Below are 16,887 nucleotides of genomic sequence, written 5' to 3' on the forward strand. Positions count from 1 at the left end.
GAACTACGTATAGCCATATCCGTGAAACTTTCCAGTGGGTATAAGTATATTGTTCTTATATAAATTTCTATTTCTTTCTATTCCGCGTTATATCTACATATGGAAGCTTTCCAGCAAGCGACACAAGTCGACACAAAAGTCGTTCTATCTTTCTTTTTTTAGCAATGAGTAACAAAGACAAAACGACACTTGTGTCGACTTGTGTCGCTTGCTGGAAAAGCTCCCAATACACAATCGTCGATAATAAGATCTTTAATACAACAGTTATCATGTTGTTATGTATATTTAAAATATTTCTGATATAAGCTGCGTTATTTATTTTTCTCTTTAAAACTTGAATCACATAAAACTTTATCTTTTCAATTGTTTATAATTTAAAAAATATTGCAATAATATTGCTAAAAATTATTACAGTCCTAAATTAATCAAAATATAAGCTGTCTAATTTTTTAGAGCATCCTCATTTTTACATTTTTATATCATATACAATTAAAGTAGAATTAAACATTATGCGATTTATTTTGATCGATATTATTACCTCTTTATTGCATCAAACATTTTGATAAGAAAAATAAATATAAATGACAAATATAAATTAAATTTAAATATTGATAGAACTTATTAACTATTAAATTTCTCTAAAATTTATTTACACGTGCACATAAAAAATATCAGATACTATATAGTATTACTACATTTACGCGAGCGTTACTTCTGTAGTAACTTACGATATATCACTCGTTTACGCGGAGTAAATTATCGTAAGTTATTACAAAATTCCGTTTACGCGAAGGAATTACCGTAAGTTACTACAGAAGTAACGCTCGCGTAAACGTAGTATGTGAGAAATATATTTAATATATATACTTCATAACTTTTAAGTTATGCGAAGTACATATATTTAATATATTTCTATTTTTTAGAATTTGCGCTTAAAATAAAAAAATTAAATTATATTAATTACTTATTTTTAATGCGTTCATAAAGAAAAAGTACGTATCTTTTGCACAAAAAAAATCGAGAAGAGAGATCGATATGAAATGAAAGATTATAAAAAATTATAGTAAGATTTATGAATTTATAAAGCGCGTGTAAAGGAATATTTCGAGCAATCGTAAACGTTACGCAAATATTATTGTATCGTTATCCGTTTACACACACTATATTGATCGTACGTACAGCAATATGTGTAAGATACAGTCGAGATTACAGTCTTCGTATAATTTCGTTAACAATATAAATTCAGGATTGAATGTTGTTGGCGCGCGATCTTTATGTCTATTCGTGAATAGATAAATAACGACAATAAAATCTTTTTTCGCATACACAAGTCATCGATTAATAGTGATCTGCGGAAATATTAAATTGTGTTAATTAACAATCCTCAGAGAGAGTATTTAAATTATTAATTTTATATATGTACAAAAATTGAATCCTTATTTCGTTATCATAATATGTAACTAACTGCACTATATTAATGCAATTTGATATAAGAAAAAGAAAGCCTTGAGCCTCGAGAGATTCTATTGATGACGTCGAGCAAGTAATACAGAAAAATAATAAAATGGCGCAAGCGTTATCATAATGATAATTAATACATCATTGGTTGGTTCGGTTGGTTGTCTTCAAGTCCCCACTCAGTTCGAGTGTCATAAATGTATACATGTCGTCAGCATTTCCATGCAGTTTTCTCAACGGTGATATCTCCATCCACACGAGTTCATCTTCTTCGATTTTTTCGATAATCGAGATTATTTTCCGCATATAATAAACGCGAATTCCATTAATTTTCTTACAAATAATATAAAATTCTCATGTCCAGTGTTCCCTTTTCGGCAGTGAGCGGAGTGTAAATCGCTGTTCCTCGGAAATATTCTCAATATCAATTGATAAGAAGATTAAGAAGCAGAATGTTCCTGGCGCGCTGCACATTTGTTTCGCGGTCGTTCACGAATTGCGCCGGCAAAATCGGCGCGTGCCGCGCATCGAGCTATTACAAGATCGACGAGAACGTCTTCGGGCTGAGCGACGAACAGCGAGAGGTTAGTAACAACCAGTCGCGTGATGACGTTGGATCGTGCCAACGCGAGTCGATGGCTTTATCGCCGATAGTGGAATCTCGACCGGTCGCATTGGCTTCTGTCCACAGGACGCGGAAACGCTTGCCGCGCGGCAAGAAGCGACGCGGTAGCCAATCAACGTGTTGCTTTTCCGTAAGAACCAAAAGTTTATTGGCTACCGCGTCGCTTCTTGCCGCGCGGCAAGCGTTTCCGCGTCCTGTGTACAAAAGCCATTAGACGTGGTAGGATCTGATGTCGCGGGGGCTCTCGCGCCAGTAGCTAATCGATTTATCGCTTTTTCGTAAGATTTTAAAGAAGAATAATAAATTGATTAGCTATAACACACTATGTCTCTCTGACAAAGGGTTTGTTTTCTATTGCTGAACTGGCTGCACTAGTTTAGCAATAGAAAACAGACCTAAGATACTATATATTAACTTAACTGTATACGTAAGTACATTATTCGCGTGGGGTATAAAAGCTAATAGTTATTATACTCTAATTTCAGAAGTTTATAATAGGATACTAAATTCGCCGAATAAAGTTTTTTTTATCGATCAAATGCTGCACAAATGTAAAAGATATATACGAAATTATCGATCTTTATTTAATTATAAAATCGATCATTAAAGAGAACAGTAAAAATTGAGATATAACTTCAGTGTAGTCTAGAGTATAACTTTAGTGTGTAGTCTTATTTTAAACGATTTCGAATGCGATTCCGTTTACCAATAAATTGCTCTATCACGTCACAATTTTAAAGTTGTGATTAAAGTTGCAGAAAAATGACAATTTTAGAGTAGGTACTCTGCAGTTTTTCTGATGGGATGTAGGGGTTCCGTAAAGTACCCTGCGCGACGTTAAGATAAGATGAGAGATTGAGGTAGTGTGTAACACCCGGTGTCATCATTATCATATGTTTGGGGGCAGCTTTTAGTGTCAGCCGTTCTTTGGAACACGGATTGACATCTCTTATCACTGATGTCAACAGGTGCTCGCGAAAAACCCTCTCCAACTCCCGGAACTTTCCTTAAATCATCCGCAGTTATACATTAATTTTTATTTAAAAAAGGTGGGTATTTTGGATTTTTTCTAATAAATAAAATTGATGACATTCTAAGAATATATTTATAGATTTCTTGAATATATAATATATAGAGTTTAATGAGATTGTAATAAGCTATTATTCTGGATTTTACTTGAACTAGAGAGTAAGTGGTTTACTTCTAGACTTTCTCACTTTTTTTATGATTCCTGGATGTTTCTTCAAATCGTTCTTCACTTGATGATCCAGAGTTGACGCAGTAATTGTGCAAAAACTTTTTTAACCTTTAATTGGCATTTAACACAAATAAAATATATAACGCATTTAAAAATGTGTAGTAAACTTAAAAGTAATGGACGAGAATATCATAGCAGGCTATATTTGTTCTACTTTTAATTTTAATTCTTCTTTTCCTCTCGATTTTTCCGTAACTTCGTAAATCGGAACCATTCCGCAGATATTTTATCCAGCTCTTCTTCTATCACAACGTGATGTCCAAAAACGACTTCTGTAAAGAAAGACAAAATCCTTTCAATTGTGTCCATTATGCAATATATTAAATAAAAAAGAAATATGAGTGAATATACTGTAATTCATTCATTACTGTAATCACCAATAATTTTTATACAGGAAAGTTTTGTCCGTTTTCTTTCCAAGAGCATTTCATTGCACATTTATTAGAAAAAGACTTTTTTGCCAAAATATTTCCAACATGTCTTTTCGGCGAATCGCCTCCGATTTTTAGTATAAAAACTTTCTGAAATAAAACGATTTTATTAAGTATGCAAATAGAATCAAATTTTTTTCAGTTGTACTTACATATTTATTACATATAGAGTTTTGTTATTTTTCAACCAAGCTTCGATTTTTTCAATATCATGAATACATTTTAATGGTAAGGTTTTAATTCTTTCTGTATTAGATGTATTTTGACCGTACAAGTGCATTTCTGCTACATCCCGCATTACATTTTCGACATTTTCTGGAATAAAATAATATTATAAATTATAATTTTTATAAATAAAAAAAAAAAGATAAATCTGGATAAAGTAAAATTTTTATTTATTGCTTTCTCATAGAGGCACCTTTGTTTTCGTAAACCTCGTATATGGATCAATCTTTGATCGCGTATAAAGCTAGGTCTAATCAACCAAATTTTAAAGAATTATATATGAAATAGGGGTAGAAAAGACTGAAAAATATAATAGAGTTAGAAAAATTGCTAATAGATAAAGAATTAGAAAAATTGTCAACTTTTATAGAGCTGACTCTTTATCAATTCTCTCTCTCAGACAATGTCAAATTTTTATTTAAATTAAAAGTTTCTTTTGATTTTTTAATGGATAAAGTATCATTAAAGGAAGGTTGGTATTGAATTTGGTGAAAAGATCGGTGAAGAGGTTTCTGATTTCTGTCTTAAAAAAATCTCCGTGATTGCTCTAATTTCCGCAAATATTGAGCTATATATTAATCGATTTTTAATCTTATATAGAGTATCGTTAAAGGAAGATTGGTATTGAATTTGGCGAGGATCGGTGATTACCGATTTCTGCTTTAAAAGTGTGTAAGTTATGCATGTAATCTTATATACAGCATCATTAAAGGAAGGTTAGTAAAAAAAGTGTGCAAATTAGAAACTTGCGTTTCCTCATCATTACATCAGATCGCTACCATCATGGTACCATTGCTCCTGTTTAGAGCCAGCTTGTTTTTAAATTACAGCAACATAATTATTAACATAAAATATAGTATAGCTTCCTTATAGAGGAAGTTTTATGAGCGAAATAAAATGATGAGGAAGCAATGTGCAAGTTTCTGATCCATTAGATTTATTTCCTTTGATGTTTCTTCCAAATTAAAAATTTGCACATTGCTCTGAAGAGGAGCAATGGTAGCGATCTGTAATGATAAGGAAGCAATAATATGCAATAATGTGCAAGTTTCTAATTTTTACACTTTTTTTTACTTTGTAGTTCACCATACGCAATCGATTTTATAGTGATAAATATGAGAGAAGTGAAAGAGTTCTTTAATGGCAATATTATACTACTTCTAAATAACATATTTTTTATATCTTTAATAAAATATGACAAAGATATTGAATTTTTAAAAACGTATTTTTACGTGAAATTGTTACATTATCAATTTGTATAATGTTTACTGTAAAAAGAAATAGTTATTTGTGTAACAAGTGCTGTAAGATGGAAATTGGACGTGCGGAATGGACGCACGAGCCGGAGGCGAGTGCGATCACCCGCACGTTCAATTTTCAACTTAACACACGTGTTACACACTCTATTTTATGTTGCAAGTGCATGGAAAGTGGTCTATCACGCACGCGTCGCGTGCGTAATGGGCCACTTTCCATGCACGTGTGACATAAAGAACTTTACAGTCAATTCTCTCCGGCATATATACAGTATCATTTTCTGTGCTCTTGTTCATATTCAACGTCTCTTCAAAACCACTATTTTTACTTTCAGATGCCGATATATTTTAGAATGTTCTCTAAATAATTTACAGCCAGTTTTCTGCATCACTAAAATTTAAATTAAAAAATATATGTGTATGTTTTAGGATTAAAGTACAAAAAAGAAAATAGAAACTCAACGTTTCTAGCATTGTTTTGATTATTTGTTACAAATTTAACAATATTTGTTACAAATTTAACAATAATTATTGGTATTATTTTGGGAATTCTATATTTTTGCAGACCACGCCGGAAGAGCTTTATCTATGTTCTGTTCGTTAAAATCGTCTTCAGATTGTTCTTCGTTAATAAATACATTTACTTTTTTTCCACCATAAACTTTCAACCTATTCTTACAACTGGACCTATAATTTTTTTCATCATTGTTCCTTTCTTTATCTTCATCTGCATCTGAGTGATTGAAGCAAATAGATTTCTTTTTACGTTGCCCTTTACTTACAGTTCTTAATGTTCTCTATCTTGACGACCTTATACTTCAAACTTTGGATACTGCACTTTCGATGAGTTATTTGATTTCAATAACACTTCTCGGTTCTCGCTGTAGGTTTTATATATTAGGACTATTGATCTCAACAGGAAGCAGTTGTGAATGTTGCACTCGATTTCTGTCACTGGATATGACGATTTCCGTAAAACCTTGACAATGATTGACGCTGCAAAAACTATCCGTACCGTATTATAAATACGATGATGATAATGACTAGAACTCGGATTTTTTATATGCAGATTGATGGAAAAGAGCAATTAATCATTAAGATTATATGTTATTTATAATGTGCAACATATAATTTATATCTATGTGTTGCACACGGTTCGATCTCTATCACCGGATATGACAATTTTCGCAAAAACTTGACAATGGCTCTACTGCAAAAACTATCATGATAATGATGATGACATTGAGTGTTGCACACTACCACAGTTTCTTTTATCACTCGATGTGACGTCGCAGAATACCCCACGAAACCCCTCCGCTTCTGAAAAGCCGCAGAGATTTTCCTCTCACCCCCCCCCCCGCGTTTACTAGAAATATCGGCTCCTCTCGCTTTCCTCCCTATGCCCACCACTTTTTCGCCGGAAGAAAGGCACTCCCTCGAACTCCGCATCCACCACTTGTAGGATTCCCCCTTTCATCCCTCTCGCCGAACACTTCTGAATTACGGAAAACATTTTATTACTCTCGTCCTTGTGCTTGAAAACTCTTTTTTTTTGTTGAACAGTGTAAATATCGATACGCTTCATTTTTATTCCTTAATATATAGTTACAATTAAAAAATAGAAAAACGTGCGGAATACTATTAATTAGCTCTGTGATAATGATGATTATAACTTACTATAATTATACTGCAAAATATTATTATTTTATATATTATATTAATTTAATTATTAATTATCATTACACTACGTGTTCCTAAACCATAAATAGCCATATTAACAGTTAACTAAAAAATGATAAATATTAACGCAATTGTGATTTAAACCAGTCAAAAAATAAATGGATGGTTCAATTGAGGGTTTTTGTCAGTCGTTTTACGGAGACGATTTTAAGCATTTGACGCATGCTTGTGACTTTATCGCCACAGTCTGTCATAGTATTTTGAATATGTAGTGAACAGCTGATAATAGGCACGTGCACTATCTCTTGACATTGTATTGACATTGTATTTGCGTATTGTATTGATATGGCTTGATTATTTTTGATACATTATGATATGCATTAATATCAATCTCCTACTGTTCATGTCGATTTTCTTTTTACGGGAAACTACTATATGGTTAGTACTGTTCGAGCTGTCGAGGCAACAAACTCTCTAGAGGCAACAAACTCTCTCTAGATCAACAATCCAAATTATTTTATTATTAATTTACACGCGAATCGCATATTCAAAGAAAATGTCCCACGACTCTCACGTCGAAGATTCTCAAAGATGGCTCGACCAGGTGATGGCGAGGATCATCGAGAATCTTGGATTGGACGTTGACAAAGCTCGATACGAAATCTCCAAATCTATCAACTTTATAATGACAATCATGTATTACGTACGCCTGCAGTTTAAGAATAAAGCAAACGATCAGAACGAGGAATTGTCTATGGTGCTAAAGAGACCCATGAAGATGAAGAACTTCATCCACATAAGTCGCATCGATCTTCAATTTGACAACGAGATTCTGTTCTATCGAACGTACGTCCAACCGAACGAGAAGCATTTTTACGCAAGATGTTACTACGCCGAAAAACGGTCGCCCACCGATTTTGTGATCGCCCTGGAGAACGTTAACGAACGAGGATATCATCCTTGCTCATACCCGCATAACGCTCCTTTCGAGTACACGTTGGCGGGGATGCGCGAGTTAGGACGATTTCACGGTAAAGGGTACGTCATGAAGGAACTGCAGCGGGAAAAGTTCTTCGACGTCGTGGCGCGACTGCAAGAGTCTAGATACGTGAAAGGAAACGTGTTTGATGTTACTTTCAATGTCAAGGCGACGCGATCGCTGAAATATCTCCGCAGACAAGGCCACGATGCAGCTTTCTGCGACAGGATGGAAGCCTTCCTCACGAACGCGTTTGACGAAATGATGAAGATAATAAAGCCGCTTGAACCTCTGGCCACGATGTGCCACGGCGACTTTCTATTGAGCAACATTCTCTTTAAGGCGGATGAGGGTGGACGATATCGCGCGATGCTGATCGATTTCGCGCTTATTAGATATTCGACGCCCGTCATCGATCTCTCCACGTATCTCTGCAACTGTTGCTCAAATGAAGAGATACGAGAGAAATTTTTCGACATCATGCGGGCTTATCACGACGCGCTGATGGAGTATTTGCTGGACGCTGGCATTCAAGACATTGAGAAATATTCATATAACGCTCTGTTGGACGAGTTTAGGAGGGGCGCTCTCTTCGGTTTTATAGTCGCATCCCATTTTTTACCGGCAATGTTGGGATATCTCAAATCAGAAACGATAGTACAAGATACAATTAGTCTAGGCTTTTTGAGAAGTGCAAAGAAGCAAAAATATGTCGGCGGAGACGAAGTATGTAAAATACTTGCTGATATATTGCTGCATCTGAGAGATCTTGGCTGCTTGAAACATATTTTATAATGTGAGATAATTCACATAAAATGCATATAAGATACAATTTATATCAATTTTAGTAACTGTGAAGTATATATGTCGAAAGATTTTTAAGTGATCAGGTGATCAGGTAATATAGATTCGTAATTATATATAAAGCAAAGGATTTATTTTATAAATATTGTTGTCTCTCTCTCTCTCTCTCTCTCTCTCTCTCTCTCTCTCTCTCTCGCTCTCTCGTTGTCATTTCTATACGAGAAATAGTAGTTATATACAAGAAATAGTATAATACAAAGACCGAATTGCAGGTGTAATTAGAAGCGAAATATATTGAATCACGTTCGACTTTATAGTGTCTTGTGCGATATATTACGGATAAAATATTGTTTATCATAGTTAAAAACTTCGATATTGCAATAATATTCAATTCAAAGGAAGTAATGCAAACGCGTATAACCAACAAAAACATAAACAATAAATGTACATCTTATTTTAATAATAATTAAAATTCACATAAAAATATCTTGAAACATAGTATATATCTGTTTATATAAACTTCCCTTCGCCCCATTCGCCTCAACGTCTTTGTAAAATTTTAAAGTTTAAGCTAGACACCTGGACAGTCATTTACACATATGTGTCTAAAAAAAAGTCTTAAAGCATCTTTACGTCGTCTTTTAGACATGTGTGCTATCTACACTCTGTTAAATTCGTAGTGTCAAATTATACTCAATTTGAATCATTTTTAACAATTCCTATAAGTCGCCACTGCTCAATATGTCGTTAATTTAACTAAATTAACCAATCGAGTCAAAGTAATACTGTTTTGTGTTAAAGTAATAAATCTCGACATACATGGTAGAAATAACAAAATGTTATTTAACACACAAGGTATTGGTTTAAATTTCATCTTTTTAACAGTGTAGACAGTATTTTACAAGTAACTTAAATATTCTTATGTATACGCTAACAATGGTTAATAAATATTTTACTTTTAAAATTTGCCTTTTCTACATGTTGTACTTTTAATACTTATCAGTGCTCGTTTGAGAATAACTTATACTGTTGATGCAAGAATGTGATATTTACAGTAGATTTTACAGCAGAATTTTACATTACTTTTGCATTAGAAATGTACTTTATACATAATCGATCATGATAATAGTTGTAAAGTCACAATGGTAACGTAGACTTATTATTTGTTACCTACAGCTAATGATCTTGCGTTCGATAAAACTATAATTTTTTTGCAAGTTTCTTTGATAACAAAACTGGACTTGTGTAACGATCATTTCTTTCTTACAGAAGAAACAAAAGATATTTTACGAAAAACATCAAGCAACATGAAACCTAATACTATATATATATATATATATATATATATATATATATAGTATGTCAATTATAGGACATTAATATGTCATAGAAGATTTTATCAATAGCTTCCAAACTATTAATAAAATACTATAAATATTGACAAGTATTGGAAATGATAAAAAATGAATAAAAAATTATTGAAAAACGATATTAACCCTTAGCTGGCACTGTGGGGTATTAAACGCCCCAGTTCAGCATTAATTTAAGCCCCCCTACAGTACGAAAATGGTACTAAAAAATGGAAGAGTTAAAAGAGTTATAAATTTTTGAGTGCAAACAGTGATTTTTTCGTTTTCTTTTACGTTCTCCAATTTTTTTCATACTTAATATTACATTTCATCAAAATAACCTATGACATTTGTTAAAACAACATTCAAAAACTATCTTGGAATTTTTTTAAATAAAAAAAATTAATAGCTTCCCCTCGCAGCAAGCATTTTAGTGGTGGGGTCTGAAACGGCCCCAGTGTGCCAGCTATGCGATTGTGGTAAAATGTGCCAGCTAAGGGCTAATAAATAAAATTAGTATATTACACTGAAAATTTATGTAAGTAATTGTGAGTTTTGCATCACATTTGATATTTTTGATTGATCGAATCAATTGGTCACTTGGGATTAATTTTTCCCAAAATGCTTCGTAAAAGTATCTACAGACTGTTTAAGATTCTTTTTATGCCTTTTTATCATGTTTATAATGGTTAACAAAAGTGTCTGAATCTTGATGAAAATAAGTTTCTGCGAATTTTTTTTCCTGAAACAAATTAGTTGCAGATGTTTATTAATAATAACTTATTTTTATGCAGCGATTCCATAAAATTTAATATTTTTTAACATAATAACAATAAATATATATGTTATGCACAAAAATACATTTAATCCCTTAGCTGCGGAAGTATACAGTACCAGTTAGAAGTATTGCATCGCTTATGGAAAGGGAAGTCGTTACTATAATGAAGAAAGACGTACATAAATGTTATAAAATTTTATTTTAGTGCTATGTATGCTTTGACAGGAATACTTTGAGAAAAAAATAAAGATTACAAGGATTTGATTGACTTTGAATAATTATTAATAGCAATTATTAGCAATCTGTTGTTCTTTCTTCAGCTTCGTTCGCTCGTTTTCAATTTCGCACAAAAGGAGCTGGCGCCCAAGGCCGCTGAGATCGATAAGAAAAATAATTTCGACGAATTGAGGGTAAGTGTTCTATGCATCGTGAAAATCGATCTTAGTGCAGAAAAGAAATTCAAGGAAATCGCGAACTGCAATGAATTAAATTCGATTTCGCGTCCCAATCTCGACGTTCTAATCGACAATCCTATTTAAAAAACAAATTATACGGATACAGACGTTTTGGAGAGAGTTGGGTAAACTAGGCCTTTTGGGCCCGACGGTGAAGCCGGAGTATGGTGGCACAGGGGGCACGTATCTCGATCATATAGTTATCATGGAGGAAATAAGCAGAGCATCGGCTGCTATCGGGCTCAGTTATGGTGCACATTCGAATCTCTGCGTCAATCAGATCCACCGAAACGGCACGGAGGAACAGAAGCGCAAGTACTTGCCTAAGGTAACTCGAACCCAGAACGTTACATCTCTCAGAGAATCTTAAATTATAATTTAAATTGTAAATATAAATTTATGATGCATATCTACAGTTACATAAATTATAAATTATAAATAGAAGCTTTCTGAATTCTTGTCAGTCGACACACAGGCTTAACATTAAATCTTCGAAGTCTTGTATTAAAAAGAATATACATATATAATATTTCAGTAAATAAATATTCCGGTGAATAAATTCGAATAAATTGTAATTACAATTATAAAAGTAGATTGGGTATTTCTAATTATATGAATTAGCTTTCTCACGAAGATAAAAAGGCGCCTTTGATGTTTCCATCGATGGAATTGCACTCATGTCGCTTGTGCAATCATCGATAATATAAATAAATTATTCGTATTATACGAGACATCCTATAGCTGTGCAGCGGCGAACACATGGGCGCGTTGGCGATGTCGGAGGCGGGTTCCGGGTCCGACGTCGTCTCCATGAAGCTGCGGGCCGAGAGGAAGGGTGACCACTACGTGTTGAACGGCAACAAGTTCTGGATCACCAATGGCCCAGACGCGGACACGTTGGTCGTCTACGCGAGAACGGATCCGAACGCGGATAAACCGCAGCACGGTATCACAGCCTTTATCGTCGAGCGCGGCACGGAAGGTTTCAGCACGGCGCAAAAGCTGGACAAGCTTGGAATGCGCGGCTCGAGTACGGGTGAACTGATTTTCGAGGACTGCAAAGTGCCAGGTAAGTCCGGCGCTTGAAGAAACGCGGAAGAGACCTTAGATCTTACTATCCAGATTAAGAGATATATTAAAAGAAATATAAGAGAGTAAGGAATTTAAGAAATTGTCAACATTTTATTAAGTCTATTAACTTTATCAGTCGATTGAAATCAATTATTATCGTTTTTTATATAAAAGTTCCTTGTCTAAAAAAATTGTAAATTTCTGTTATAGCCGCGAACGTTTTAGGAGAAGTTAACAAAGGTATTTATGTGCTCTTCAGCGGACTGGATTTGGAACGATTAGTATTATCCAGTGGACCTGTGGGGTAAGTTCTCAAGAAAACCATGATATATTGCACTTGATGTTCTATAGTTTTTCCGCGTTAAAGAAGGTTTTATCAGTATTGTCAGATGCATCTTTTACGATCAATGAAATATAAATTATATTTCTTGAAAATCCATTATATTGCGTATTATATGTATAAATTTTTACATTTTGACGTGTATTACAGTGCGACAGAAACTTTAATATTAAAAATTTATTTTCGTCAGATTATCGACAAATAAATGTTTAGGTTTTATTCACAAATGAGCGTGTCTATATTTCACTGTGTGCGATTTGAACGTAAATTTTAGAATTTTGCAAGCTTGTTGCGACATCGCCTTTGAGTACGCTCATTCGAGAAAGCAATTTGGCCAATATCTCGCGCAATTCCAGTTAATACAGGTAAAACAAGACAACAAGTCTCTGTTTGTTTGAAAAATGTTTACGATCTCCAATTGAGATGCCGTCCAATTCTAATCACGTTTCAGGGGAAGATAGCGGATATGTACACGGCTCTGAGCGCGAGCAGGAGCTACTTGTACTCTGTCGCGAGATCCTGCGACGCCGGTCACATAAATCGCAAGGATTGCGCCGCGGTGCTCCTCTTCTCCGCCGAGAACGCAATGAAAGCAGCGTCGGACGCAATACAGATACTTGGTAAATTTATTATCGACAATTAATAGTACAGTACTTGTAAATTATTTATAAAAGAACAGACGTAGAGGATATAAGGTCGAACTTATTGATGGAGAAATTTTTAAACGTTTTTAGCGATATTTATTTAAGGATAATCTCTCGACAGGTGGCAACGGGTACATCAATGATTACGCGACGGGAAGATTGCTGCGAGATGCGAAGATCTACGAGATCGGTGCGGGCAGCAATGAGATACGACGTATGGTCATCAGCCGAGCGATCACCGAAGAATATCTATAAAACAACGAGCTCTTCGTAGTATATATCATCCATTAATGCCCATAAGACAATTCTTTCAAATGGCAAAATAGACTCTGTTTATCTATCTCTCATTTTTATTAAAAATGAATTATTTTTTTTATTAGTAATTATTTTATTATTTTTTTATATTGTTTTGAGTCTTTGTTGCACTTGATAGGAGTAAGCGAGAAATTTTATACATTAAATATATTTTATACGCGAAAGAAACACTGTTGTCTTTAGTTCTCACGAACTCCCGGATGTACCAAACTAATTTCGATGGTCCCTCCTTTTTCTCTCTCTCTTTTTGAGTTCGCCCTGCAATGCGTAATTAACCGGTGATTCATTATCGTCGACCGCCAATCCCGGGCATATCGCATATTGGCGATATGCGTTAATGATCGTATAAATTAAGGTAAAGTGAGTCACTATAGAGCGATTGACTAACCTTTCGCGCTATAGGTTGCTAATTTAAGTCCTACACGCGTCGGCGTTCTTACTCCCTCGAATATACAATTAAATTAGAATTAAACATTATGCGATTTATTTTGATCGATATTATTACCTCTTTATTGCATCAAACATTATTTTGATAAGAAAAATAAATATAAATAAATATAAATTACAAATATAAATTAAATTTAAATATTGATAAAATTTATTAACTATTAAGCTTATCAAAAATTTATTTACATTGTGTATATAAAAATTATCAGATAATCTAGTATGAAGTAATAAAGTATAAGTATATATGTTACGGGCAATTTGATTAATCCGGTCATTATGCATAATGGCCGGGCATTATGCATAATGCCCGCTTCTTTCGGGCCATTTGAATAATAAAAGCAAAAATGTTCAAATTAATCAAACTGACCGGTCATTATGCATAATGCCCACAGACAAGTGGGAAATGTGATTAACATATTAAAATATCTTTCTAAAAAGAATGGCAGTCTGTCTATAATTTCAACTTTCTTACTTACAATGAGTTCATGCACTAAAATATTTTATATTTTGTGTTTAAACATAATTTATAACAGACAAATTAATAAATTATTTGGTAAATGTGCAGAATAGTGGCCTTCTCACCGATTTCGTTGAACTTAGGCTTAATCGACGCGTTTTTGCACAAAACGACCGAATCTGGCAGAAAAAAGTGTCGCTCTGCCCCGCGAAGCGAGATGTAGGTTAGTGACGCGCTTTAAACAGTTACATAGGTTAGATGACGAGCTTTAAAAATATTTAACTGGGTAAATCTGAAGAATAGTGGCCTCCTCACCGATTTCGTTCAACTTGGGCTTAATCGACGCGTTTTTGCACGAAACGACCGAATCTGGCAGAAAAAAGTGTCGCTCTGCCCCGCGAAGCGAGATATTAACGGTTAAAGTTGACAGGAATCAAGTTATGATTCCTGTCATACCGACGAGATGCAGCGACTACGACCATGCCCTGCGGCCACACGCGCATGCTCAGTGGTCGCACGCGCATGTAAAACTGCGCCAATTTTAAATGAATCAATCGTGCAGAATAATCAAGCATCTCGATTCAAGCAGTTAGGTCTCACGCTGGGAGTTTCATTAGTTTAATTATGCGTGGGAAGCACACACACACACACACAACGGGGGGGTGCGAGGGGGGGCCTTTGGCCCCCCCTCCCCCGCACCCACTCCGCCGGTAGGCTGCGTGGACCTCGCTTTACAACATAAAGTACATGCTAAGTTGTAAAACGAAATTATAAAGTACATGCATGGGGGAGGGTGCAGGGGAGAAAAGCTTTTCTGTTCACGTGCGCTCACGCATGTAAGCCCCCTTGCACCCCTCCATGCATGTGCTTTATAATTTCGCTTTACAACTTAGCATGTACTTTATGTTGTAAAGCGAGGTCCACGCAGCCTACCGGCGGAGTGGGTGCGGGGGAGGGGGGGCCAAAGGCCCCCCTCGCACCCCCCCGTTGTGTGTGTGTGTGTGTGTGCTTCCCACGCATAATTAAACTAATGAAACTCCCAGCGTGAGACCTAACTGCTTGAATCGAGATGCTTGGTTATTCTGCACGATGTAACTGTTTAATGATTTTCGTTAAAGCAGGGCACATACACACGTGTGTACATATGCCCTGCTTTATAGAAGTTGTGATTTTTGTTAAAGCAGGGCACACACACGTGTGTATGCTGGTGTATGCCCTGTTTTATAGAAGTTGTGATTTTCGTTAAAGCAGGGCATACACACGTGTGTGTGCCCTGCTTTAACGAAAATCATTAATATGAACTTTTCATATACCAACTATTCTCTGCTTTAACAATTTTATTTCTGTTTCGTTAACTTCAACACTTAATATCTGTAACATAAATAATTTGTTAAAGCAGAGAATAGTTGATATATGAAAAGTAAATATTTATGTGTACTTTTCATATACCAACTATTCTCTGCTTTAACAAATTATTTATGTTTCGTTAACTTAAACGCTTAATATTTGTAACAGAAATAATTTGTTAAAGCAGAGAATAGTTGGTATATGAAAAATACACATAAATATTTACTTTTCATATATCAACTATTCTCTGTTTTAACAAATTATTTAGTTTTAACAAATATTTAAGTCCGCTATCGCTATCGCCTATTGTGCAAGGGGCTTAAGATTGCCGGGAAAATCAACTCAAATGAGATGATTTATCAAAATGACCATTTAGCATTGGGAAATATGCATAATGACCGGGCAATTTGATTAATTCTTCTCTATTAATCATATTGGTTGAATAAATTGGGAATTATGCATAATGCCCGGCCATTATGCATAATGCCCAATTTATCAAATTGCCCGTAACATATATATTAAATATATTTTTATTTTTTAGAATTTGAGCTTAAAATAAAAAAAATAAATTATATTAATTACTTTAATGCATTCATAAAGAAAAAGTACGTATTTTTTGCACAAAAAAGATCGAGACGAGAGATCGATATAAAATGAAAGATATAAAAGTATGTGATAAATTGTATAAAAAATTATAGTAAGATTATTAATTTTATAAAACGCGTGTAAAGGAATATTTCGAGCAATCATAAACGTTACGCAAATATTGTATCGTCATCCGTTTACACATACTATCGTACAGCAACATGTATGATACAGAGATTAAAGTCTTCGTATATAATTTCGTTAAGGGGCACAACTAGTGTGACACTTTTGAAAAATCGATTTTTTTTTTGCATTTTTCGATAGTCTATAGCTTCAAGAATAACATACTAAAATTTTAAGAGTGGATCTCAAATAGTTTTTGA

The 16,887-nt window shown here is 34.3% G+C and overlaps 2 protein-coding genes across 2 annotated transcripts; both read left to right on the forward strand.

Annotated features, from left to right (window-relative positions):
- Window positions 1-1,697: 1,697 nt before the first annotated feature.
- LOC139824274 (isovaleryl-CoA dehydrogenase, mitochondrial) lies at window positions 1,698-13,836 on the forward strand. Its single transcript, XM_071796791.1, has 8 exons — window positions 1,698-2,042; window positions 11,164-11,253; window positions 11,405-11,626; window positions 12,040-12,367; window positions 12,580-12,673; window positions 12,984-13,074; window positions 13,161-13,329; window positions 13,475-13,836. The coding sequence occupies exons 1-8, from the start codon at window positions 1,911-1,913 to the stop codon at window positions 13,606-13,608; spliced, it is 1,260 nt and encodes a 419-aa protein (XP_071652892.1). The 5' UTR covers window positions 1,698-1,910; the 3' UTR covers window positions 13,609-13,836.
- LOC139824282 (uncharacterized) lies at window positions 5,510-9,680 on the forward strand. Its single transcript, XM_071796797.1, has one exon. The coding sequence runs from the start codon at window positions 7,490-7,492 to the stop codon at window positions 8,705-8,707; it is 1,218 nt and encodes a 405-aa protein (XP_071652898.1). The 5' UTR covers window positions 5,510-7,489; the 3' UTR covers window positions 8,708-9,680.
- Window positions 13,837-16,887: the final 3,051 nt, after the last annotated feature.

Source organism: Temnothorax longispinosus, chromosome 1 (assembly GCF_030848805.1).
Source record: "Temnothorax longispinosus isolate EJ_2023e chromosome 1, Tlon_JGU_v1, whole genome shotgun sequence".
NCBI lineage: Eukaryota > Metazoa > Arthropoda > Insecta > Hymenoptera > Formicidae > Temnothorax > Temnothorax longispinosus.

Coding starts and splice junctions, on each gene's coding strand:
- LOC139824274 (XM_071796791.1), top strand. CDS start 1,911: ATGTTCCTGGCGCGCTGCACATTTGTTTCGCGGTCGTTCACGAATTGC. Junction 12,368..12,579: donor CGAGGACTGCAAAGTGCCAG/GTAAGTCCGGCG, acceptor TTTCTGTTATAG/CCGCGAACGTTTTAGGAGAA. Junction 12,674..12,983: donor TTATCCAGTGGACCTGTGGG/GTAAGTTCTCAA, acceptor CGTAAATTTTAG/AATTTTGCAAGCTTGTTGCG.
- LOC139824282 (XM_071796797.1), top strand. CDS start 7,490: ATGTCCCACGACTCTCACGTCGAAGATTCTCAAAGATGGCTCGACCAG.